This window comes from Vicia villosa, linkage group LG5, assembly GCF_029867415.1.
Source record: "Vicia villosa cultivar HV-30 ecotype Madison, WI linkage group LG5, Vvil1.0, whole genome shotgun sequence".
Classification (NCBI taxonomy): domain Eukaryota; kingdom Viridiplantae; phylum Streptophyta; class Magnoliopsida; order Fabales; family Fabaceae; genus Vicia; species Vicia villosa.
This window is the reverse complement of record NC_081184.1, coordinates 65,607,448-65,634,638: the sequence shown is the minus strand read 5'-3', so window position 1 is coordinate 65,634,638 and position 27,191 is coordinate 65,607,448. Positions and strand designations below refer to the sequence as shown.

At 35.9% G+C, this 27,191-nt stretch overlaps 1 protein-coding gene across 1 annotated transcript; it reads left to right on the top strand.

Annotated features, from left to right (window-relative positions):
• The first annotated feature begins 13,543 nt into the window (after nt 1-13,543).
• LOC131604767 (uncharacterized) lies at nt 13,544-14,308 on the top strand. The gene is made up of 2 exons (XM_058877188.1): nt 13,544-14,165; nt 14,262-14,308. Exons 1-2 carry the CDS (start codon nt 13,544-13,546, stop codon nt 14,306-14,308), a joined length of 669 nt encoding a protein of 222 aa, XP_058733171.1.
• Nucleotides 14,309-27,191: the final 12,883 nt, after the last annotated feature.

Genomic DNA, 27,191 nt, shown 5'->3' with positions numbered 1-27,191 from the left:
TCATAGGTCCTATATGAACTCATAATCATGTTTAACGTCCAAAAGTTAGGCTCACTAATTCAAAATTGTGAAAATCACCCATTAGGGTTCCATGCCTTTCTTGAAATTTGACCAACTTGCGCACATTGTATCTCCCTCAATTTTAATCATATTAATGCACTCTAGGACTTTTTAGAAAGCTTAAATAGTCCTTTAGAACCTCCTTTTGGTTTCATCTCAATTGAAGCTTCCATGTTTAAGTTATGAGCTTTGACCTAAAAGGTGTATTTGTTGACGTTTTGGAGGACCTGTAATGTATTGGACCACATCTCTTAAATGAAGCATTTCTGGCCTTGGCTTGTGAGAGACAAAGTTGTAGAGAATCAAATTTCCATCACAATAGGCTTTAGTTGGGAAATTTTTGATGCTCCATGTGAAAGTTATGACCAGTCAAAGTTGAGTTGACTTTCTCCTTTAAAAACCCTAATTTGAACCTTCGATTAGGAGAGAGTGACTTGAATAAACCTTTGAACCTTGAGCCATTGAATATGCATAGAGGAGGGCAAATTTTGGGGTATGACAATGATCAAAATACTACATGTTTGTCACGATGAGAAACATGCTAAAAATTTCCAGATCTCACGCTTGCTAACACGGGCCGTATCAGCCCCCTGACTTTCATCTCTGTTGAATTTTCAGCTTCTTTTACACCAATACTTGTGAAATTTCCATATTATCCAGATTTAACCTACAACCACAAAGTAGAGAGATCAAAAGCATCTAAAAAGACATGATTATAAAATAAATAACGTAATGCAAGCTAATTAACAAAACAAAGGAAAATCAATGAAAACTCTTAATAAACAACTCGAAGTGTTACCAAACTTGATGATCTTGTGCCAAGTTCATAACAAAACTAGGTAGAAATGGTGACCGATCACAACCCCAAACTTATCTCATTGCTTGTCCTCAAGTGATGCAAGAGATCAAATCGAGGTCACCTTGAACTTTTCTCTCGATAACACAGCCGATGTCCTTCGCAACTTGCTTTCACTTTCTTGATTAGGCTTTTGGTTCATCGAACCATGTTATCTATTGCATGTCCGTATCAGAGTATCTTTTACCTACAATTTTTTCACACTTCTCACCAAGTCTCTCCTGGTTAAAGTGTTTTTCGCTCAAATTCATGATATGCCATACCAACCCTTAACTTTGAATCAATCATACTTTCTGGTGAGACTGTACCACACTTTTCAGTCACCACTTCAGGCTCTACTCCTACTGGTCTCTTTTTAGAAATCACTTCTTTCATGAATTTCTTGTATAAAGGCATTTTCTCCAGTGCTTCAAAGAAGGGTAAATTAATCTCTAACTTTTTGAACATTGCAGCAATCTTCTCAAAATCATTCTCTTTCGAATCCTTCTTGGCAACTCTAGAGGGAAATGGTAATTTAATCACCGGTTTAGCCTCATTTTTATTTTTCTCTTCAAGTGGCTTATCCGATAGTGCCACTACTTCAGGTTCTTTCACATTCTCTTATTTCAAGATCTATCTCTATTACCAAGTTGTCATCTATTTCCTTTTTTTCTTCAGACTCTGGTATTTTATGATTTCTTGTTGTGACAGCATTGATATTCTCCTGGTATTTAGGATTCTTCACAGTTGAGCTCAGAAGGGTACCTTGTGCCTGTAGAGTGAGATGTTGTGCTATCTGACCCACTTGAACTTCCAGATTTTTGATTGAAGTTGTGGTGTTCCTATGGTGGTTTCTCGTCTCTTCTTGAAACTGAGAACATTGTCTAGCCAGTCTCTCGATAGCTACTTCCCATTCTGCCTTCTGAGGCACTTGTTGTTGCTGATCTTTCCAGGAGAAGTTTGGATGATTCTTCCACCCCGGATTAAAGGTGTTAGAATAAGGATTGTTCTGCTTCAAGAACTTTATCTCTTCAATTTGTTGAGGAGTTGCCAAACAATACACAATTTGGTGAGGGTCGTTACAAATCTCACAGCTGACAGTCTGAGCCGGTTGAACTTGAGCCACAGTTTGAGTCTCAACAGTCATCTTCTTGAGTCTTCTCTCGACTTCAGCTGCAATTTGATCTTCCATTTTTATAACTTGATTAGCCAAGTTCAAATCAATTATCCCTTCAGGTTGGCTTACACTACAGTCATATAATTCCAAATGCTCATTCGCAGCAATAGCTTCAATGATCTTCTTGATACCAATGGCTATTGTAAAATTAGATGAGCCACCGGCAACTGTGTCAATTAGTTGCTTAGTCTTTATCTTGAGGCCATTCATAAAATTCTGCATTTGTTCAGTTGCATCCATGTTATGAGTAGGACTACAACCAATAATCGTTTAAACCTCTTGTACGCATCTCCAAGTGATTCTCCTTCCTTCTGTTTAAAATTCACTATGTCGTACCTTTTGTGGATATACACAGAAGCACGAAAATACTCGTTGAGAAATGTCGTCTCCATCTGTTGCCAAGTTTTAATGCTCCCAGCAGGTAAAGAGTAGAACCACTCTTCAGCATCTTTTGAAAGGGTAAAGGGAAACATTACCAATTTTTTTGCTTCTTCGGAGTGCCCTTCAATTTTCAACGACGTGGTCATCGTAAGAAATCTTTGTAAATGCTTATTTGCATCTTCATTGATTTTTCCTGAAAAAGGTCTCCTCTCGAGTTGTCAGATCGTTGAAGGGTGCAACTGAAAAATGAGCCACATTGATCGGTTGATTTACTATTGTCAACCGTCCAGTTGGAGCATTTGCTCCTCCATAGTCACCCAGAAGTCTGTCCAATGGAGGTGGATCTGCAGCCATAGTTTCAGACTCGGTGTCTGAATGCTCTAAATAAGCAGAAATTACTTCCTCTTCTTCGGATTCAGAAACTGTCAGTGTTGCTTCGAGCGTTTCCAGTCTTTCTTGTCTAGCTTTACGGAGTTTGGTACGTAATAATCTTTCTGGTTCTGTGTCAAAAAGAAATTCAGCTGAGGCCTTACCTCGCATCCATAGTTTAGACAATTATTAGTAGTAATAAATCAAAATACAGAATGAAAAATTTTGGTTGCAGAGCAACAAAATTTCAATTGAATTACAAATTGAACTTATACTTTGGCAGTCCCCGACAACGGCGCCAAAAACTTGACCGGTAAATAGCAAGTGTACTATTTTTACCGATGTAGTAATAATAGGATTTATCCCAAATATCGATCTCGTGGACTGCGTAGGAAATATAAGTTATCTTAACAATTTAATTGAACAAAAGATCATGGGGGTTTTGTTATATATATTTGTATTATATAAATCCAATAAATTGTTTAAATGGTTTAAATATAGGTTTTTTAATTAATTAAAAAATAAATTAATTTTTTAAAATATAATTAATACTAAATATTATTTAATACGAAATAAACTTTAATACAAAATATTAATTTAAAAACAAATATTATTAAACATAATTAATACTAATAATACAACAACATCTCTAAAGTAGTTGACTGGTAAATAGCAAGTGTACTATTTTTACCAATGTAGTAATAATAGGATTTATCCCAAATATCGATCTCGTGGACTGCGTAGGAAATATAGGTTATCTTAACAATTCAATTGTAAAATAGATCATGGGGGTTTTGTTGTTTGTTTGGAAATAATGATAAATGACAACGAATCAATAGAAGACGTAAATGTGACTTTTAACCAAAATGAGAGAATATGCTAGGGTCAAGTGTATAAATTGCCTTGCAATAACCTTTAATCCTTATTTATGAAATATCAGTGTACATGAACTATTACCGAATCTCGAGAGTTATCTTCCCTAATTCCTTAGCGGAAAAACTTTTGATACTTTCTTGTATCCTAATTCCTTAGCAATTCAAGAAGTAATCAAGCGCAATATAAATTATCAAGATTATTACGGTTACTACGGAGTATCCTTATTCCTAAGCAATAACAACCATAATATAATTTTGCAAACAGAGATAAGGTGGTTTGTCCGACCTAACCCTTAACCGTAAATCAAAAATCTATTTGTCAGATAGATAAAGCATTAAGAACTTTGCACAATCAAATAAATTCACACACACAAATATTCCATAACATAAAGGAAATTAGGTTCAATGACAATAGCAATTCAGGGACACCCCCTAGCATTGGGGGTTTAGCCGCTCATAATTTTCAAATAAAATACAATAGGAAGATTAGACATTACAAGAAAATAGGATTGCTTTGATCTTCAATCGCAATTGCTCTTGAAGATCTCTGTTCTCCAAAACCCTTGAGAGCTCTCCTCTTTATTCGGCAATTCTTTCGTACGTCAAAAAGTGTCCCCCCTCATGTCTCAAAATCACTTTTAATCAGTTCTAGGTTTTCAGGTCCAAGACAAAACACCCAAACTGCCTCGGGGACTTTAAAAATCACAAAACAGAATAATTATAAATTTTGTCCCGCACAGCTGACACGGCCGTGTCACCTGACACGGGCTGACCATGTCAGCTTCTGCCACTTTGGGGAGTGTCCTTCAGTAGGTCTGACACGGCCGTGTCAGCTTACACGGGCAGCCCGTGTCAGCCTCTGACTTCAGAATTTGGCTTTGACTTCAACATCAAATTTGTAGCCCTTTTCGTTAGCAAAATTTTTCCACCGGAACCGGATCATTCCGAGTTACGAAGATCTAGTTATGATCAAAATACTACACGCTTGTCACGATGAGAAACATGCGAAAAATTTCCAGATCTGACGCTTGCTAACACGGGCCGTATCAGCCCCCTGACTTTCATCTCTGTTGAATTTTCAGCTTCTTTTACACCAACACTTGTGAATTTTCCATCTGATCCAGAGTTAACCTACAACCACCAAGTAGAGAGATCAAAAGCATCTAAAAAGACATGATTATAAAATAAATAACATAATGCAAGCTAATTAACAAAACAAAGGGAAATCAATGAAAACTCTTAATAAACAACTCAAAGTGTTACCAAACTTGATGATCTTGTGCCGAATTCATAACAAAACTAGGTAGAAATGATGACCAATCAGTAGTCAACAATGCCTAACTAGTTTGAAGTGCCTGTTGTATTTGGTCGATGCGGACATTTTTTCCGCATATGTAATCCTTGACAGATTCCACATCGTCTTTTTACTTTCTCAACGGTGTCCATTTTTGTCTTAATACGAGTGCTGTTCGGGCGACCTTTTTTGTTTCGTCGCATTCTTTCTTTGTGTAAAAGAATATCGCCTTGATATTTAGTCCATTGAGTTTCTTTGGGAACACCGATAAGTTTTGTTCATATACCTTGAAGACATTTCGAACTCTAAATACAGGATGGATAAACATCAGTTAATTGAGTCGGACATGAGAACAAGCTGCAATGGCATATGAGCAGGGCACATGAGAAGTTTGAAATTGCCCACAGTCACATGTTTCTTTTTGGAGGTCGACGTTATAATAAGTAAGTGGCCGAAACTTATTATTATTAACCGACTCTTGGACGACGAAATAGTTTCTCTCACGATCAAAACTCAGGACATTATAACTGTGATTTTTCTACTTCTTTCATCATCCCTTTCATGCAATTATCTGTGAAATCCTTCTTTGATGACAACATTTTTGTCCAATCATGACCTCGCCTCCCAAACAGTGTGCCCATCCTGAAATATGTTGATCTTACCAGTGCTGTAATAGGTAAATTCCTTGTTTCCTTCATCACTGAGTTCAACGATTCAACAAGGTTTGTTGTCATGTGACCCCATCGTCTTCCACCGTCATAAGTGATCGTTCATCATTTCTAGTTAATTTCGTCATAAATTCGGCATAAGATCGTCATACTTGGTAACACTTTGTGGTTGTTTTTAAGATTTTTTCTTTGATTCATCTAGTTTTAGTTAATTTGTGTGCATTATGTTTTTGTGCCATTTATCTTGTCTATTAGGTGCTTTTGATCTTGTTTTGTAATCGTTGTAGGTTGGCTTTGGATTGAAGAAAGATCTCAAGTCCAAGTGGTACACGTAAAGGAGAAAAATGGAAAAAATGGTGTGAATAGGCAGAGGCTGACACGGGCAGCCCGTGTCACCTGACACGGCCGTGTCAAACCTCCTGAAGAAGTCTCCCTAAAGTGGTAGAAGCTGACACGGCCGTGTCAGCTGGTGCGGACAAAAATGCTTATTTTTCTATTTTGTTATTTTTAAAGTACCAGGGGCATATTGGATGTTCTGTCTTGGACCTGAAAACCTAGAACAAATTAAAAGTGATTTTGGAGACAAGGAGAAAGCACTTTTTGCATCATATGATAGAATTCCAGAGAGAGGAGAAGATAGCTTCATCAAGGGTTTCGGAGACAGAGAGATTTAACGGTGGACACCATTGAAGATCAAAGCTCCCACTCATCTTTGTAATGTCTAAATTCTTTGATTTGTGTGGCTTGAATATTATGAGAGGTTAAACCCCCCAATGCTAGGGGGTGTCCCTGATTTTATTTGTAATAACTCTGGATTTCGTATTTCGTTAATCAAAGGTTCGTATTATTCAATTTGATTGTATAATGTTTTTAATGCTGTCATTATCGGATCAATAAGGATTGTTCTATGGTTAACAATTTGTAGAAGTACGATTGTTAAGGTTTGTATACAATTGAACCGTATAGTTATCACCTAGGACTAGGGATACCGTATGGTTATTTAGAAATTCTTGATTAATCAAAGATTTGGTTTTCTCCTATGTCTCTAAGGACTTAGGTAATAGGATTATAAACCAAAAGGTTTTCACTAAGGACTTAGGGAAAACATCCTTAAGAATAAATAATTTAATTCTTTGAACTTGTTAAAGAGATCTTAATCCAGAGGAGTTATAGAGTAAATCACACACCTTACCTTGGCTTTTTTCTCATATTATAAAAAGCTCAACTTTAATTTCAACTTATTTGTATTATTTCAACTTATTTCATCGATAATCAAAAGAACCCCTATGCTCTTTTGTTTAATTGACTCATTATAAGAACTTATATTTCCTACGCAGTCCTCGAGATCGATATTTGGGGTATACCCATTATAACTACATCGGTGAAAATAGTACACTTGCTATTTTTCCGATCAATAAGCTCGCGACCATTTTTCTCTTGGAAGATTCTCTATCCACTTGAAAGCTTCCATGTCTGTTTGTCGGATTTCCTCTCGATAATAAGCGTATGTAGACTCCATCAGAGCATACTCTGTATGATTTATTAAAAACATTAGTATAACAAAAATATGAGTTTAAAGTTGAAGAACATAACGCTAAAAAAATCTAGAATAAATTACCCATGTTTACAACTTTTTTGCGAAGGTCTTTGTCCTTGATTGCTCGCATAAAATTTTGTGCAATGTGCCTGATGCAATACACATGCACTAAAGGAGGATTTTTCCAGCCATTGTCTGGGTTATTGTATGCACTCTTTATAGACTCGTGTCGATCAGATATTAAACATAGATCTGACTGAGAGGTCACGTGGAGCCACAAATTTATCAGGAAAAAACTCCAAGCCCCTCTGGTCTCACCTCCAACTAATGCGTAGGCGATTGGGAAAATGTTACCGTTCCTATCTTGTGCAACAACCATTAGCAACGTTCCCTATATTTTCCATACAGCCATGTGCCATCGACTTGCACAATTGGTTTGCAATAGGCGAAACCCCTGATACAAGGTTGAAACGCCCAAAAAAGGCGATGGAAAATTCTTGCACCACTAATTTGTGTTCCATCATCTAAATATGCAGGCAGTGTTTCTAGTTCTATTACGGTTCCAGGAAGATGCTCTCGCATGACTAACAACCATTGTAGTAGGTTGTTGTATGAAGCCTCCCAGTTTCCATAAATAGACTCGATTACTTTGTTCTTTGCAAGCCATCCCTTTTTATATTATATCGTGTAGTTGAAAACTGTACGAACATGACCGATAATAGTTTTCACCTTGATTGAAGCGTCGTCGCTGACAAGAGCTCTGGTGCTTTGAGCGCTAAGATTTGAGTCAAGCTTGCTGTGATCTTGTGACATAGCAGACGCCATGCAAGTGTGAAGTCCATCAATTCTACTAATAACCCATTTACCACACCCCTTTCGTAATGATGCTCTACATGTGAAGTCGCATCCTTCGATCTGACATCTAACCAAGAAACGTTGCGTATCAGACTTATAAATCTCGTAATCAACACTATTTTTAATGTGATATTTACGGATTGCATACATACAACTTTCTTTGTTTTTAAACTTCATGCCCTCCTCTAAACCTCCACATTCATGACCCTCGTCTATGGAATCAAAGACCGATACAGGCACAGTAGGATCGGAAACATGATTTCTCATGTGATATGGTGGGCTGTATAAATCAAGTACTATAGAAGGTTGTGACACGAGAATAATTTCGTCGCCTGAATCGTCAGTAGAACCACCAAACAAGTCAAGTTTCTTGGAATCATCAGAGTCGCTATCATCATCAACCTCTTCTTCTGGAAACAATGGCACGTTATGTTGGGTATGGGATGGCTCTCCGTCTAGGGAGGACTGGTTTTGTTGATATTGATGTGTTTGGGACGATTGTGTGGGATAAACTTCCTCTGCCTCGTGAAAACAAACATACAACTCCAATGGATGTCCACCAATGAACCTAGTGTGACAATTAAGCATTGAAGTAACATCTTCATCATCTTCGATCTTCACAGTATTGTATGTGACACTATCATGTGTGTAACGATATTATCAATTATTGGATACCGATAAAAAATATCTGATTTTTTTTGCATTGTTTCTTTTATTTTTTTGTCATGTGCGCTAAATCACATTTGCGATGAACTTTGACAAGAATGGTAGTTGTATTATGAAAAACTACCCCAATATTCTCATGTGTAACGATATTTCCATTGAGATAATGATACAAGGTATTTTATTTTGTGTTATTGCAATTGATTGATATGGATTGTAAGTAAAGAAAGATGGTTATATTTGTTGCATAAAAGATGGTTTGCATGTAAAGAAATAATGTTGCAAGTATTTATCATGCAAGTCTCAACGCTGCATGCATGGCCTACACGTGGAACACACATGGGAACTTGTCTCCAAAGCATTTGGCGACATAGGGTGTTGTCTCCAAAGCAATTGGCGACATGGGGGGTTTTCTCCAAAGCAATTGGCGACATGAGGAAAGCAATTGGCGACATGGTCCTTTACTCCAAAGCAAATGGCGACAAAGGGGCCTTTTCCCCATTCCAATTGGCGACATGGTGCAGACGTGTTGGGAAGCATGCATGCCTATATAAACAGTATATTCTGTACGCAAATAGCACACCTCAAAAAATGGCACTGCTACTTTGCTCAGTGTTTATTGTTCTGTATAATACTTCTGTTCAAATTTCTGATTATAACACCTCTTTATCTGATCCATTAATTACACGACTAATGGAAAGAGAGAAACTTCGTCATTTAAAAAATCAACTACTCCAGGTCACCGAAATTGATCGGCAAATTCTTCATATAGCATTTAATCGCAGGTACTTCAACGACGATTGCGTTCTAATTGAAGAAATAACACAATTAGAGACCGATGAGGATGTGCGTAATATGTTTTATGATTTTATGAGTTGTTTTAACAAAACGCCATTTGAATTGTATGTTAGATTTAGTAGATCAGCAGATGAAGTGATAACATTGTGTAGAAAACCGATTTAATATAAATTTATGATTCAACTATGTTATTTATTGTTCCATTTACTTTTCACCCACCTACATTTACTTTTCACCAACCTATATTTACTATCCCACCCACCTATATTTATTATCCCACCATTTAAGTATTTTAGATGTAACATTACTATTTTTTATTACAGCTAGATGATGAATATGTACATGGGTTTAGATGTAGAAGTCACCAAAAGTTGGAGCCATATTCGGCAATCGTCCCGTATCTAATTTATTCAGGTTTATACCACGTAACAAAAATACCCTCAACCCAAATTGACAACCGTTTAATTTTGGCGTTATTAGAAAGATGGAGGCTCGAAACTCACACTTTTCATCTTCCGACTAGTGAATGACCATCACATTGGAGGATGTTAACATGCTACTAGGCCTTCATGTTGAAGGTACGCAATTAAATGGTCCTTCTGATGTAGATGATGATGTATGGCCTGCAATCGTAGGGGAAGCACCACCAGAAAATGCTTTACATGGTTCCGCTGCAAGATTGACATGGCTTAAAGGCATTTATCAAGCAGAAGCAAATAGACCAACAGAAGCTTCAACAGAAGAGCATAAAATGAGATATGCTCGAATTTATATAATGATTCTCATTGGACAACTTTTGTTTTCCGACAAAAGCGGCAGCCTCGTCCACCCAAAATGGTCACAATTCATCTTTGATTTTAATCAGTGTGGAACATATAGTTGGGGTTCAGCTGTTTTGTGTAACTTGTATAGGGAGATGTGCAAAGCTTGTGAGTTCAAAGTAAAAGAAATATCAGGATGTCTTTTACTTCTTCAAGCTTGGGAATTTACACGCATGCCTATTATTTCTCCTGAATCTGCGTTCGCTTCAACATTTCCTCATGCTTCGAGGTAAAATATAATTTAATTTCAATATTTAATTTTTTTTAATTACTTTGGAATAATTTTATATTTTAATATTTCCTTTAGATGGTGCGATAAAGGCATGAACTTCAAGAACAACCCCCGCCACTTTCTCCAAGGATACCGGTTCCTAATTGATCACATGCGGCCAAATCAGTTTTCTATTCTTAAGCTCTTTTGAGAATATGTTTTGTTTTAACACTATTTCGTTACACTAACAAATTTATTTAATTAATTTTACTTGTCAGTTTATTTGGAGGCCGTATCTAGGATTTGCACCCCCATGACATGAAGATAGTTCGATTTGGAGTGCAAGAACGTATATAATTTGTTTTCATATTGTTGAAATGCATCAAAGTGATTGAGTGAAACTTCAGTTTGTCTATCTACAAAATATACCCGATACACCAGTGTGCCTCAAAGATCATCACAAGATGAAAACAAACAAGTCCCGCAAAACTCCATGGACGGAACTATACCACGACGAACAACAATGTTGGACAGATAGGGCATCCTATACGTTGGAGGGAACACAATTACAAGAGGAGACAAAACCATCAGCACAGTACATGCATTGGTATAGGTCACTTCCATTCATATATGCATCGTACGAACACTTTCTCACTGACCCGCATTCAATTCCAAGTGGGTCTCAACAACAACAACAACAACAACAACCTCAACCCCAACTAATTCAACACAACAATATCAACCCCAACACTTTCAACAACAACCTCAACACCAAACCTTCCAACAACAACCTCAACCCTTCCAACAACACTATCTTAACCCTAATTATTCCCAACTACATACTCCTAGCCCTTACATTGACCCATAATACTCTTCCTACACCCAATACACCCCATCTCACTCTCAAACAAATTATAACTACCAAACCCAACACCAACAAACCTATAGTCGTCCACCCACGCAATTCACACCAATCTCGAATCCAAACTTTGATTCCCCTTACATCCAACAAAACCCTTCAACCTCATACACTCAACCACCCACCACTTCTTACATCCCAACCGTGACCCACCATGACCCGCCGCACACACAATCCACCCCAAACTTAAACTTGGATCTTAATGTCAGTGATTATGAAATGTTAAGCCAAATTTGGTCTCCTCCTCCACCTCCAACACAAGAAACACAAAACGACCCTGCTCCAACTGAAGAAGAACAACAATATGGTCGTGGTTATCCTCGTGCGCGACGACATCCTGCCTGCGGTACAGATGGTCATTTGTTTCACTGATTTATTATTAGTATGAAATGAAATCTATGAAATTTCGTATTAATATTATTAGTACTAATTATGTTTAATAATATTTGTTTTTAAATTAATATTTTGTATTAAAGTTTATTTCGTATCAAATAATATTAAGTATTAATTATGTTTAAAAAAATTAATTTATTTTTTAATTAATTAAAAAACCTGTATTTAAACCATTTAAATAATTTATTGGATTTATATAATATAAATATATACAACAAAAATAACTTATATATAACAAAAATAATAAAAATAACAAAAACGAAAAAAAAATAGAAAATACCTTTTCTCCACCTCAAATGGCGACATGCCTTCATGTGGCGGATAGGGCCCACCATGTCTCCATTCCAATTGGCGACATGGTTTCTTGTGATGCTGGGGCCCACCTTTTCTCCATTCTGAATGGCGACATGGCTTAAAAGCGTGGCAGTCTGGGAAATTAATTTCAACTTGTGGCATTTTGGGAATAGTGTTTCGCAGATGTGGTGGTCTTGGAAAAAATTCCATTTCAGTCTAAGATAGTGATTTTTTGCCCTCAATTTATAGCTGTCATTGCCATTTTTTGTGCTTTTTTTGCCTTCCACATTATAAATTTTGATTGGCAACAAAAATAAGACCAGTATGTCTTGTCATTACCTCTCTTACGAATGGGATTCATCTCCCCCATCACCTTGGAAGTAATGACAAAATCATCAAATTATATTTATTTTAATTGCTTATATGAGTTACTTTAAGACTAGTTTCATTCTAATTGGTTTAATTGAAATTTTTGTTTATGGAGACTCACAGTTGAATATAGAAGAGTTTGTTGAGTCTCTGTTGATCATTCAAAGGGAATGCCAAATCAAAAATTTGCTAAAGCTATAGCTTGCTGGTATTGAACCAAACTTGTTCTATTAAAGTTACAACCACCGACATTTTTGCTCAAAACAGAATTAAAGAAGAGTAATTTCTATCAAGGAACAAGGAGGTAATTTCTGTTAGCGCACAAAGTTTAAGAAAGAAAGATGAATAATATCATTGTTCTGTAATGACGGCTACAAAAGTGTAAGGAAAAATAACTAAGTTTAAATGACAATTACTACTAGTTTATTTATACACTAAAAAACCAGGGTAACATAAACAACATACTAAAATACTAAATTACCCTTCAATATAATTTAGGATTTTCTATACAAAAACTAACAACACCAATACCATCTCTTAAGCGAAGAAATTTATTTGTCTTGATTGCCTTCGTCAGAACGTATGCCAGCTACTTCTGGGTGCTATAGTGCAAAACTTCTAGTACTCCATTCTGGACTTAACTTCTCAAAAAATGATATTTTGTCTCAATATGATTGCTTCTCCCGTATAGTACTGTGTTCTTGGCAAAATTGATTGCAGACATGTTATCAATCATCAGCTTCAAAGGCTTATCCACTTTGATCTTCAGATCCTGCAATAGATTCAGAAGCAACACAGCTTGACAGCTACAACGCCTGCAGTGTACTCAACTTCACACATTGATAGTGCAACAACAAATTGCCTAAGGGCGTATCATCCACAGACAGATGGTCAAACTGAAAGAACTATTCAGTCTTTAGAGGATTTGTTGAGAGCATGTGTTCTCGAACAAGGAGATTCGTGGGATGCTCATCTTCCGTTGATCGAGTTTACTTATAATAACAATCATCATTCTAGTATCAGGATGGCACCTTTTGAAGCGTTGTGCGGTCGGAGGTGTAGGACTCCACTATGTTGGCACGAATCTGGCGAAGGCGTAATACTTGGACCGGAAATTGTACGAGAAACTACAGAGAAGATAAAATTAATCCGGGAAAATATGAAGGCTTCACAGAGTAGACAGAAAAGTTATCATGATAAGCGAAGAAAGGAGTTAGAATTTGAAGCAGGTGACCATGTGTTTCTAAGAGTCACGCCTGTGACCCGTGTTGGTCGTGCCCTGAAGTCTAAGAAGCTAACTCCACAATTTATTGGTCCTTATCAGATTTCGGAGAGAGTTGGGACTGTTGCTTATAGGGTGGCGTTACCGCCTAACCTTTTGAATCTGCACGATATGTTTCATGTGTCACAACTTCGGAAGTATGTTCCATACCCATCTCACATGATTCATATGGATGATGTGCAAGTGAGAGAGAATCTTACTGTAGAGACGATGCCGATTCGGATCACGGATCGTGAGATAAAGTCCCTTAGAGGTAAGGATATTCCGCTGGTGAAAGTAGTCTGGACGGGGACTACCGGAGAAAGCATGACGTGGGAAATGGAGAGAAAGATGCGGGACTCCTACCCCGAGTTGTTTGAACGAGGTAAGATTTTCGAGGACGAAAATATCGTAAGTGGGGGAGAGTTGTAACGCCCTGATTTTGATTTTTATCTTATTACTTATTTATTGGTGTATATAGAGCTTAAATTGGTGTTTTGTTATTATTATATTAATTTGTTAATTTAACTTTAATATTAGAAGATGGGGTGGTGTGTACTAAGCCCATTAGTAATTTATTAATTAGTATGTTTTTAATAAAAATAATAAGGAACTAAGAGGAAAAAAAAAGGAGATTAGTGAACATTAGTGAAGAACGGGAAATTCAGAGAAGAGGCTAGGGGAAGAGGTAGAAGAATTCCACCATTGTTGAGGAAAGTCAAGCTTCAATCTAAGGTAAGGGGGGAGAATGGGTTCTTTAAATGGTGACTTAAGCATGAGAGGGTAGTGAGGGTTCCTTTCCCTCTTTATGTTTCATAATTGATAAGTTTGATTTCTTCCTTGATGTGTGAATTGATTTGATTTGTGTGTTGTTCTTCTTGACTAATGATACTGTATAATTTCTGGACGAAATTCTGGTTTGAATTGATGAATTATGATGTGGGTTTGGATGTTGGTTGAGTTGTTGTTATGTTCATAGGAGAAACTGAATCTGAATGTATAACTGTCCAATTGGATGAGTAGAAATTGAGTTGTTATCATGTAAAATTGATGTAGAATAATAGGTTAATGAATATAAATGAAAGGTATGAGTTAATAGGTGAAAATATGTTGTTTTGGACCTGAAATCGCAGACTGGAAGTGATGGAAACGAGTGAGGAACGAACTGGTGCGAGTGCAGATCTGGAAAACTGATTTTTTCTGTCAGTTTGCGTATGATACGCGTTTGGGTTGGGGCCATACGCGTATGAGGGACAAGCCCAGGGGCTATACGCGTATGGTACGCAGCCCTGTCCCAACACATTGCAGCCTTTCTGGTGTAACGCATATGCTATGCGTATGGAAGGGATGCCATACGCGTATGGGGATGTGATACGAGTATGGGAGGAATTTTAGTGGAAATCGGGTTCTGGTGGTACGCATATGGTATGCGTATGGGCAAGGGGGCATACGCGTATGGGCTAGCTGTACGCGTATGGTCAGGCTAGTGTGCAGAATTTCCCATTTTTGTGATTTTCTTCCGATTCTTGAGTATAATGAGTACCCTTCCGAATTCCCTTGATTAGTGAGACTTAAGTAGATATAGGAAGGCTATGAAAGTTATAGATTTGGACATAAAATTTTGTGATAAGATTTATGTTGATTTTTGTGAATGTTGACTATAAGAGAATGAAATCCTAGTTGCAGGCTGATGGCAATGAGTTGAAGGCTGATGCCTTGTGTTGTTGAATTGTGTTGATTGAATTCCCATATTGCATACATATGTCGTTGAGGGCTTATGCCTTGCTGTTGGCCTGGATTGGCATTGTTGAAGGCTTATGCCTTGTTATCGCCTCTAAATTAATGGCAAATGTTGAGGGCTTATGCTTTGTTGGTACCACATGCATGTAGTGTCGATAGTCGCATTGTATTTCCCATGATTGGTTGCTAATTTCATATATCGTTGTTGTTGTGTTGTTGATGGTGTGAGAATCTGTTTGTGATTGTTGTTTGTATGTGGTGTGAATACTACTCCTTAGCATGTGATATTTCACCGTATATTTATTGAATGTAATTCTCACCCTTTTTCTGTTGTTGCATCTGTGCTTCTTCGGAAGTACAAATAACCATGTACCAGAGTAGTGCTTGGATTTCGAGTGTTACCTGATCGAGTCTTAGGAGTCGCTCTGATACGTAACACAAGAGTTGTGGGATACGTTATGTTTTTTATTTCTTTTCAGTTATTTGTTGATTGTTACGTATCTTGATTTTGACATTTTGTTGGACCACCTGTTTAGTGGAGATGATTTATTTGTTGAGGCTATAGTGCCATGAGAACTATTAAGCCGTTTTAATTTCCGCTGTGGTATTGGATTTACTTTAATGAAAACCTATTAAATAAAGCGATGTTTTATGGATTTTTAGTTGATGTGACATCCTACTCGTATTACTCTGATTATTTATGTATTTATAATTTATATATATTCGAGATGGGAAAGTGGGGTGTTACATTAGGAAGCTTCTTCTCCTTTAGCATACTTCTCGTCATATCAAGCAAAGTACAATTTCTTCTTTCAACAAGACCATTGTGTTAATGAGTATTAGGAGCATTAACCTCCTTCTCAATTTCATTTTCATCGTAGAACTTCTAGAATTGTATAGAGTTATACTCACCTCCACCATCCGTTATTAGTATTTTCAGCTTCTGACCACTCAGTTTCTCAGCCTTCACCTTGAACTTCTGGAAAACACTAAACACCTCATGTTTAAAATGAATGAGTGTTACCCACTTCATTCTTGTGAACTCATCCATAAAAGACACAAAATATGTATTTCCTCCAAGTGAAGGTTTTGGAAATAGTCCACACAAATCGGAATGCACTACTCCCAAATCATGTTTTACTCTTGGGACTACTTCTAACCCAAATGGCAACCTGGGTTGCTTGCCTTTCATGGATACCTCACATGACTTCTCAGGATTCACAATCTTCGGAATACCACACATGAGCTTCTTAGAACTCAGATTCCCTAGGCTTCTGTAGTTCAGATGCCCTAACCTCTTGTGCCACAACTTACTATCACCTTCAACGTCTTCTGTACTAAGACATTATGTTTCAGCTGTCTCCACATTCACCTTAAATATCTTGTTGCTTCCCTGTTCAGATTCCATAATCAGCTTCTGATTGGAATCATACAACATCAAGAGATTTTACTTCATGACAACTGAGAAACCTTTCTCAATGAGATGACCCACACTCATCAGATTGCTCTTAATTCCAAAAACATACTGATTTTGAGTAAAATCAAATGTAAGTATTATGTTTATCGTATCCACAGGAATTGGGGCGACATCAAAACCGTTTAATATTCTCTATAGTTCTAAGCATAAATTTCAAGATTGTTTGGTTTAAAGTACGGAAAGTAAAAGTGCGTGAGTAACGAAAGATAAGTTCAGGGGAATGGACTTGTTGGGAATTGGTTTTCATCCACCGATTCAATATGTATATCTCAATTCAATTATACAAAAGTCATGAACGTTTCAAGATCATCACGTATCACACATAAGCAAAGTTCATGTCTAAACTTTGTTGAAATTCCTTACCTTATGGTTTAATCGACGATTTCTCAACCTATTAAACAATATGGTAAAAATAAGATTTGATACTTTTAGTGAATATTAAATCTAAATCTATGTCTAGCATTTGGAATTTAATAGTTGTTATCTTGGATCGAGATTAGAATCGTATTTGTCAATAGCAATTGAATCCATGAAATAAACAGTAAAACAAAGATAACAATAATCATGATTCAAACATAATTTATATATAATGCCATGATTAAACAAGATACATACAGTTTCGGTGAACTACGACCAATCCCAACAAGAGAGGGATTTATCTACTCATGGTAGCTTGATGAACAATGGAAGAATTGAGTTGGAACGACATCAACGATGATTTCCCAAATCTCGATGTGTATCCAGCCCTTTTCTACTTAAAACCTCTTCTATTCTTACTTCACTTACAAGAGTATAGTGTATTACTGATCGGTCACAATTTCTACTTAATTTCGTCATAAATTCGGCATAAGATCGTCATACTTGGTAACACTTTGTGGTTGTTTTCAAGAGTTTTCGTTGATTCCTTTAATATTACTTAATTGCTTGCATTATGTTTTTGTACCCTTTATCATGTATTTTTAGATGCTTTTGATATCTCTACTTGGTGGATGTAGGTTAATTCTGGATCAGATGGAAATTGCACAAGTGTTGGTGTAAAAGAAGCTGAAAATCATGACATGCGTGTAGTATTTTGATCATAACTGGAGCTTCGTAACTCGGAATGACGCGGTTCCGGTGGCAAAATTTCGCTAACGAAAAGGGATACAACTTTGATGTTGAAATCAAATCCAAAAGAGGCAGAGACGGACACGGTCAGACCGTGTCAAGTGACACGGCCGTGTCAGCCTGTGCGGACAGAATTTCTGAATTTTGATGTTTTTACAATTTTAAAGACCCAGGGGCAATTTTGGCATTCTGGCTGGGATCTGAAAACCTAGAGAAGTTAAAAGTGATTTGAGAGACAAGGAGAAGGCACTTTTTGGTGAGGAGAAGACACTATTGAAGATTGGAGAAAACGAGGGTTTGGGAGAGAAGAAGGTTTTCAAGAACGGAAGGGATTGAAGATCAACTTTCATCTCAATTCTTGTAATGTCTCTATTTTAAAGTTTGTTTTCTTTGAACAATATGAGTAACTAAACCCTAATGCTAGGGGGTGTCCCTGATTTGATTCTGTAATGATTTTGAATTCCTGAGTTCATCGATAGATTTGTTTTCTTATTCAATTTAATTGTACAAGGTTTTTATGCTTTCTTTGTCGGACCAACAAGATTGATTTACGGTTAACAACCAGCTGGACAGCGGTTGTTAAGGTTTTTGTACGATTAGACTATAGTAGATATCACCTAGGACTAGGGATACCCTATAGTTACCGGTTAACTCTTGATAACATAAAGGCTTGAGTTCATCATAATTCTCTAAGGACTTAGGATTTAGGATGAATGTTCAAAGGTTTTCCCACTAAGGACTTAGGGGAAAATAATCTAGAGGGCGGTAATTAAAGGTTATGAACTTGTTGAAGAGATCTAAATCCAATGTTATTACAGGAACAATCACACACTATACCCCTAGCATAATACTCATATTTGTCAAAAAGCCAATTTACTTTTCTGCTTATTTTAATTATTGTTTAGTGACAATTTGCAACCAAAACCCCAATATTAGTTTTTGTTTAATTGATCTATAATTTGAACTCGATATTACTACGCAGTCCTTGAGATCGACATTCGGGGAATTTCCCTATTATTACTATAGAGGCAAAATAGTACACTTGCTATTTTACCGATCAATTACAAAAGTAAAAAGTGGAATGAATCCTTTCAAAAATGGTTTCTGCTCTATTTATAGCAGTTCTGGCCACCTAAGTTTCCTACATGAGCTTTTTCTTCATGGTTAAGTCTTTCAAAATATCTTTAAGAAACCGCCAACGTTCGCTACGTGAACTTCCTGCGATGCTGCTCGCTGCTAGCGAAACCGAGTATTTTTCTTCTGACTTGGTTCGCTACGCGAAAAATGGCTCGCTTTAGCGAATCGGGCTCTTGCTGCACATTCGCTTAGCGAATTCTCTATTGTATGGATTTTGCCTTTGACTTCACTAGAGTTCGCTACGCGAACACTCTGATTGCTGGTTTTTGCTTTAAGGCTCTTTCCTGCACAAAAGCAAACCATACCAAGTAAACTTGCACAATAATACTTTTATTCAATAATTGCAATTTTTATATGAGAAACTTGCAATTTAAGTAAGATAAATGCTATGTCATAATAGGACATTTTAACATGAATCAAGCACTTATCACATACCAAACATCCTTGATCAGAACAGTTTTCCCCTTCTTCACTTTAACTTTGACATTTTCCATACCTTTTGCATTAAGGTACTTATCATCAGCAAGTCTTATCTTTGTCCTCCTTCTAGAGTCAAAATCTATCAGGCATTGTTTGCTTCTCATGATTTCCTTCCCTTATTTGACCAACACTCTTTAGCAAAATGGCCAAACTGCTTGCAATAGGAACATTGAACCTTCTTATTCTCAAACTTCTCCTTCCCTTTTGATGTTTCTTCTCATCAGACGTAGAGGTTTCTGGCTTCTGGAATCTATCACCACGTCTATTCTTGGCTTCTGACCAAGAATGCTTCTGGTCCTTCTTGACAAAAGAAGCTTTCAGAGCCTACTTAACCTCTCTCTTAGAGGTTCTTTCAATCTGACGCAACTCCTGCGCCTATAGACTGCTTTGCAGCTCTTCTATTATCATGATGTTTAGATCTTTAGAATGTTCAATTTCTACAACAATGTAATCAAATTAAGGAGTAAGAGACCTCAATACCTTCTCTATGATTACTTGTTCAGAAAGGGTTTCTCCACAAGCTTTCACCTCAATAGTGATGAGAATCACTCTGGAGATGTACTCAGATACCTTCTCGTTGTTCTTCTTGTTGAGATTCTCATACTACTTTCTCAGGGACTGAAGCTTCACCTTTTTCACTAATGCGTCACCACCATAACATCTGACCAGTGTATCCTACGCCCCTTCATTGTCGTCGAATCAACGATTTTCTGAAACACGTTCACATCCACACATTAATGAATAAAGAACAACGCCTTCTGATTTTTTTCCCTAGGTCACACTGAGCATTTCTCTGCGCAACAGTTGCATCTTCTAGAAGTGAAACTGAGATATAACCATCATTGACGAGATCAAGAACATCTTAAGCGCCAAACAACACACGCATCTGATTCTTCCAACGATTCCAGTTTTTACCATCGAACACTAGAAGTTTGGTACTCAGACTACCGTTTCCGTTCATCTTCAACCTTGTGCAAGTCACTCAGATCTCACCAAACACATTGTTTCCCAATCCTGCAGAATCAGAAAATGTGATTCTGTTCTGATTTTGTTCAAGATTCAACATGAATACAAGAACCAAAATCAATCATACAACGCCTCACTGTTTCACTCATGTTTTCCGTGTTTCCCCGTGGATCTGAACCGGAGCTCTAGATACCAAATGTTAGTGCACAAGCTTTAAGAAAGCAAAATGAATAATATTACTACTCTACAATGACGGCTACAAAAGCGTAAGGAAAAACACTAGTCTATTTATACACGGAAAAACTAGGGCCACATAGGCAACATACTAAAATACTAAATTACCCTTCAATAATTTGTATGTCCTTTCTCTTATGCTCTGTACTTTTAACAGTTTATAGCATTTGTTTATATTTTCATAAGAGGGTGGTCCAATACACCATCAAATTATACTGATAATTCTCCTGAAACATGATTTATATGGTATATAATCAGCTGTGGGTGAGCTGTTAGCTGAGTATAGCTTGAAAATGTCTTAGAAAAAAATGACAATGTTCAATGTAATTATTATTAGGTTGTGGCAACAATGAGAGTTTATTTGACTAATTTTTGAACTTCGGGATTCATGTCTATAACAATGGGGATGTGAAGTTCTATGTAGAACGTGTGAAAAAAAAGGTTTACATGAACCAATTTTAAAAATTCAATGCACCAATTTTAATAATCCAATTTGTGTTGGATGTGAACCGCTCCAAATCCATTTTGATAGCAAAACAAAAAACCCGTTTCCATTTTTCATAACTCGTTGTCATGTATAAAATCAAATGTATATGATACTATTATTAATGAATAAGGTATTATTAAGGTTCAGGAATCAATACTAACAAAATGCAATTTAGAGAGGGAAATTTTTTGTCACTAATATAGTAAATTTCGTCACAAATTATATTAGTGACGGATTTTCTGACGAATCTAAATCCATACAGAATTTCAATGTCGCAAAATATTTGTGAGGGAATTTTCTTTCCGTCACTAAATAGTATGCAGAAAATATACTCAACATGTATATTTCTGACACTATTTAGTGAAGGAATAATACCTCCCTCTCTAATTTACAAGGGAATTTTATTTCCCTCACAAAATTACTAACTACAGTTTTAGTGACAAAATTTGTTTCCCTCACTAAATTAATCATATTAATATTATAAATTTTAAATTTAATTTCATTAATGATTTTAATAATATAAAATCATTTATTATATTAAAAAAAATTAAAGTCATTATTATAAATAATTAAAGGAAATTTTTTTAAATATTTTAAAGTATGTTCAACATTATCTTAAACAATTAAAATCAAATTTCTAATGTGAAATATCTACAAATTTCACTCACTCTACTCTCATTAACTATTACAACAAATAACAACCAAATTTTTACGACTAAATGAGAATAACACTAATGCTCTGTTTGGATGGGAAAAGAAAGTGAAAGGAAAGTAAGAGGAAAAGAATAGTAAAAGAATGAAAAGTGATGAAAAAGTCAGAGAAAAGTGGAATAAATTTTTAATTGTTTGTTATGAGTGAAAGTGAAAAGAAAGTGGGAGGAAAGAAAGATATACTAACATAAATGACTAAAATAACCCTTTTTAAAAATTGAATAAAAATATTTAAATAGTCTTAGTGTAGTTTTACTTTTATCGTTATTAAACAATTTTTATTTTATATAAACTCAATTCTTTTATAAAAATGATTCATGCAATTTTTTTATAAAAAAAATACAATGTTTGTGATGGTGTTTTTTAGATTGATATATCATGCTTTAAGCCAAATATCATATAAAATGAAAAATAAATTAATTGATGATAAAAAGTATAAGTAAGCATAGAAAAATTTTAAAAAAGTGAGATACATTTTTGTTTTTTTTTTTTACATAATTAAAAGAACAATTTAAGCTTTCTTCTCATATTTAGAGAGAAAGTTATTTTACGTGGGACCCATCTAAAAGATACTTTCTTTCCTCTCTGACATTACATCCAAACAGAAGAAACACATATTTCAATAAACTTTCTTTCCTTCTTGCTTTCTATCCACTCACAATACCTAGAACCAAACAATGTGTAATTTACAATTAGAATATAAAATTGTGGACAATGGAAACTAAAGACTAGCATGTGTCTTGATAGAATATAATATGCATTAGATGATTAACCGACTTTCAAGTATCAGCTCTGCTGATCTTCGGCTAATTCATAGTTGACAAAACATCCTACATTAAATACATAATATATGAGAGAGAGCTAGAGAGCTTTTACAAGTTTATCATAGATATAATATTTCGACATTTTTATTAGGATTGAGAACATAGCCAGTTGATGAATATAATGTTGGCGAGTATTAAGAAATCTAAGTTACTATGTGCAAAGTCTAAGGCTTACTATTCAGTAAATCGAAGAGGTAGTCTTGCAAAATAATAAAAATGTTGTGAGATAATTATAGGCCCACTTTCTAAAAGATTGAGAGAGGATAAAAGAGAATAGGAGAAAAATCTCTACTCCAAATCATATTTACAACAGTACAAACACATATTTTTAACGTATGACAAATCAATTAATTGTGAATCCATTAATTAAGAAGCTCTAACAAGTGCATTTAAAAAATAACTATAAAGTAACTAAGTAATCCCAAGTTTAGATGCAAAAGATACAATGTGAAGACTTATTATCTAAACAAATGAAAATTACCTGGGTAAAATCACACAAACAACTTCATCAATAAAAAAGTTAGACATCAATAACAAGCAAAATAATTTACCATTCAACTTCTTCACAGTTAACTCACGGTTTCGTTATACCTCAGTGAAATCATAACTACCCCTAATGATGCTCTATTCATTTTCAATAATGATAGAAAAATGCCACATCTAAAGGAATTTACAAAAAGGGACAGAGGAAGGATTAAAGAAGAAAGCACACTGTGGTGTCGTTTTTTTTACCTCCCCGTTTCACTTAGGAGGACGGCACGCTAGACCCTTCACGCGAAATTTGGAAGGAGAATGCGCTCGTTGCGGGATGAATTTTATTTCAGTTCTTCCTATGATAACACACGAACTTTTTAATTATCCTACGAAGGAGGAAGGGGAAAAAGATCTCAAATAAACCCTAGGAGTTTGCTAAGTGTGGGGATTCACCTAGACTAGAAATTCTGGAGTCCGGGAGGTCGGTTATACATATGGAAGGTTTTAAGCACCCTACATATCCGTAGTACTCTACGAGAACCTTCTCTGTGTCTATGTGTTTGTGTTTGTTGCTGATGATTGGGAAAGTTTCTCCTTTGTGTTAGGAGAAGGAATTAAATTGATTTAAAAGAAAGACAGACTGACTGACTATTTTTGGTTTTTGATTAGCTCGCTGAGATTCCTTGCGAACCGCATGCCTACATATCCCTAATGGAAGTCGGAGCTTTTTGTAGTTCGGGGAACTAATTAGGGAAATTAATTGTTTTTGGTGCCTTGCTTGAAGCTCAAGGTTGAAGCTTGGATTAAATCTCTGTTTATAGTAAAGAGACTTGAAATCATCTTTACAGAGAGGTATTTCAACTATTCCACCACAAACATTTTAAAGTGACAGAAAAGCTGAGTTTGTTTCATTAAGAGAGGGACCCTACTTGGTTGATCAAGTATGTCAGTTACGTGTCTCTTGAATGAAAGATTCTCGACCAAATTAGGGAAAGTTGCACAAGTTTGGGATGTTGCCAGAGCATGCCTTTCACGAGTCTTAAGTGGGAGAATGTTTGAAATGATTGTTTGTTTGAAATGATTGTTTGTTTGTGGTGAGATAGGAGAAATATATCCCTATAAAGATGAGCTATGTCTATCTACTGTTTGAAAGATTTGATTTTTAGTCGGCTTGAATGAGGCCCAAGCTTGAGGCTTTTTGATTGATTTTATTGACTCTGGGAGATGACTCCACTGGAAATTAACTTTTGAATGATTTGTGTTATGTATGAAGCCCAGAATTGAGGCTGACTTTAGTTGGAGAGTGTTTATTTTGTTTTATGATTGAAAAGGTTTATTTAGTGTTCTGTACAAAGCCCATAATTGTGGCTGACTCTACCTAGGGAGACTCTATTTTATGCCTTGTATGAAGCCCAAGGTTGTGGCTGACTCTTAGCTAGGGAAGACTCTATTTTGTGCCTTATATGAAGCCCAAGGTTGTGGCTGACTGTTGAGGAAACTGAGTATGGATGAATCTATGGGGAAAAGATCCTGAAGGTTAGGAATCTTTTGACACATGAAATGTGGTTTATCTGCCTTGTTCAAAGCCCAAGGTTGTGGCTACTTGATGATGAAGGACTCACTGGGGAGACTTTATTATCTGCCTTGTACAAAGCCCAAGGTTATGGCTAACTCTCTAGGGGAATACCTATGAGTAGGGTTTTGACTCTAAGAAGAGTATGTGCCTTGTACAAAGCCCAAGGTTGGGGCTGACTTTTAAAATGAAGAAAGATCTACCAGTGTGGGATCTATTGACTCAAAGGGGATTTTTGTCTTTGTTGAGGATTATCTTAAAGGGTTGACTCTACTAAGGATTGTGCTTTTGTTAAATACGAATTGATGAATGAAAGACCCAGGTTTGAAGATGGACCCTTATTGGGGAATTTGTTTGAGTGGTTGACCTAAAGTAGACTCTACTAGGGAATTGGTTTTTATTGACTGAGACTGACCTTAAGTGAGATTTATCTTTTAAAAGTTTAATTTTTGGAAGCTAACCCTTTTCAGGGAATTATGACTCTAGAGGACTGATTTTGGAGGCTAACCCTTTTCCAGGGTTTTACTCTGCTGGAGAGTTTGTCTTTTGAAAGTTTAATTTTTTTTTGGAAGCTAACCCTTTCCAGGGAATTTTGTTAAAATGAAGGAATGAATGGAGGCTGACCCTTTCCAGGGGATTTTGTAAAAAAATGGAGGAATGTTGGAGGCTAACCCTTTCCAGGGAATTTTGATAATGGCAGAATGATTAACTATTTGAGACTTCTTGTTTAAAGCCCAAGATTAAGGCTGACATTGACTGAGGATAGACAGATATGGAACCTAGACTCTGCTAAGGAGGAAATTGTTGAAGATTGAAAGATAAAGGTGACAGAGACTGTCCATGTCTCTCATTCCAAAAGGTGAACTCAATGTTAGATTGAGACATTCTTAGCTTGTTTAAAGTCTGGTTTTAAAGAGTGGAAGAAACTCACCAGGGTAGGCCAAAAAGGTGACTAAAGACCTGTTCCTATGTTTATAAGAAATCTGATGGGTCCTTGTATACAAGCTCAAGAGTAAGCTGGGAATGCTTTTAAGAAGCCTGTGGGTCCTTGTACAAAGCCCAAGAGGAGGCTAATCGAGGGTCCTTGTTATAGCACAAGAGAAAGCTATGTGGCTTTGAACTTATTTTGGCTCTAAGCAAATGGGTAAGAGGTTTCACCGGGAATAATTCCTCTTGGGTGGATGTGTCCTAGTTTTGGTTCTAAGGCTTTTTTCAAGATGTTTCACCGGAAATAATTCATCTTGAGGTTAGAACTAAAGATCTCTAATTAGGAAAAAGCCTTCATCGGGAAGACATTCTCAATCCTAGGCCATAGTCCTATAATATATATATATATATATATATATATATATATATATATATATATATAGTTTAACTGTCCTAAGGTTTATACTTAGACGTAGTTCTAAACAATATATATACAGTTTATATTTGACAGTAATTTAAATGAAAGCTTGTAAATTGAAAGCTATATAGCCTAACCTGGATGGAGTGGAGGCCTTTGAATATGTATGTACAAAGCCTTACCAGCAGTTTAATTGTTTATTGATAACAGTTGAATAGTTGTTATAAACAGTTAAAGGTTTTTGAAAACAGAAGAAGTGAAGATGGACCTTAGGTCACATAGGTATCTGAAGAGTTTCACCGGGAATAATGCCCTTCAAATACCAGAAGAATGTTTTGAAAACCGAAAGAAGATTTTGTAAATACAGATTTTGAAAACAAACTAAGAAAAGAAAAAGGTGTTGGGTCTTACACTCTATTAGAGGCCCATTGAAATGATTTACTGTTTACGAAAAACAGTTGAATGATGATATGAAATTATGCAAGGTTTTGTTGTCTGAAAACCTTGATCGTCTGGTCAATCGGAGATTTGAAAACAGTTTAAATTATTGACAAAAGTCAACTTAATTAGGATAATGACAAAGTCTATACCTAATTAAGACCTAAATGATTAGGGTTTTAAATCAAAAATATTTACAAGAGACTAGGTTTTGAAAATCAAGTGAAATTTATATTTTTAAAGTATTAAACCATGCTTAAAATATGTGATTTTAAACCTAATTAAAACATGTTAAAATAATATATTTTTTATTATTTTTTGGTATATTCTCAAAATAGATTCATTAAATGAGAAGTGTGTGAAAAATCAAGTGAGAATGACTTAATTTGATAGGTGAACTAATTGTGTGAAGTTGTGA

Excerpts from the sequence above, each read along its gene's own strand:
- LOC131604767 (XM_058877188.1), top strand. The coding sequence starts at position 13,544 with ATGGCACCTTTTGAAGCGTTGTGCGGTCGGAGGTGTAGGACTCCACTA. Across the intron at positions 14,166-14,261 it reads CCCCGAGTTGTTTGAACGAG|AGCTTAAATTGGTGTTTTGT; the intron begins GTAAGATTTTCG and ends TGGTGTATATAG.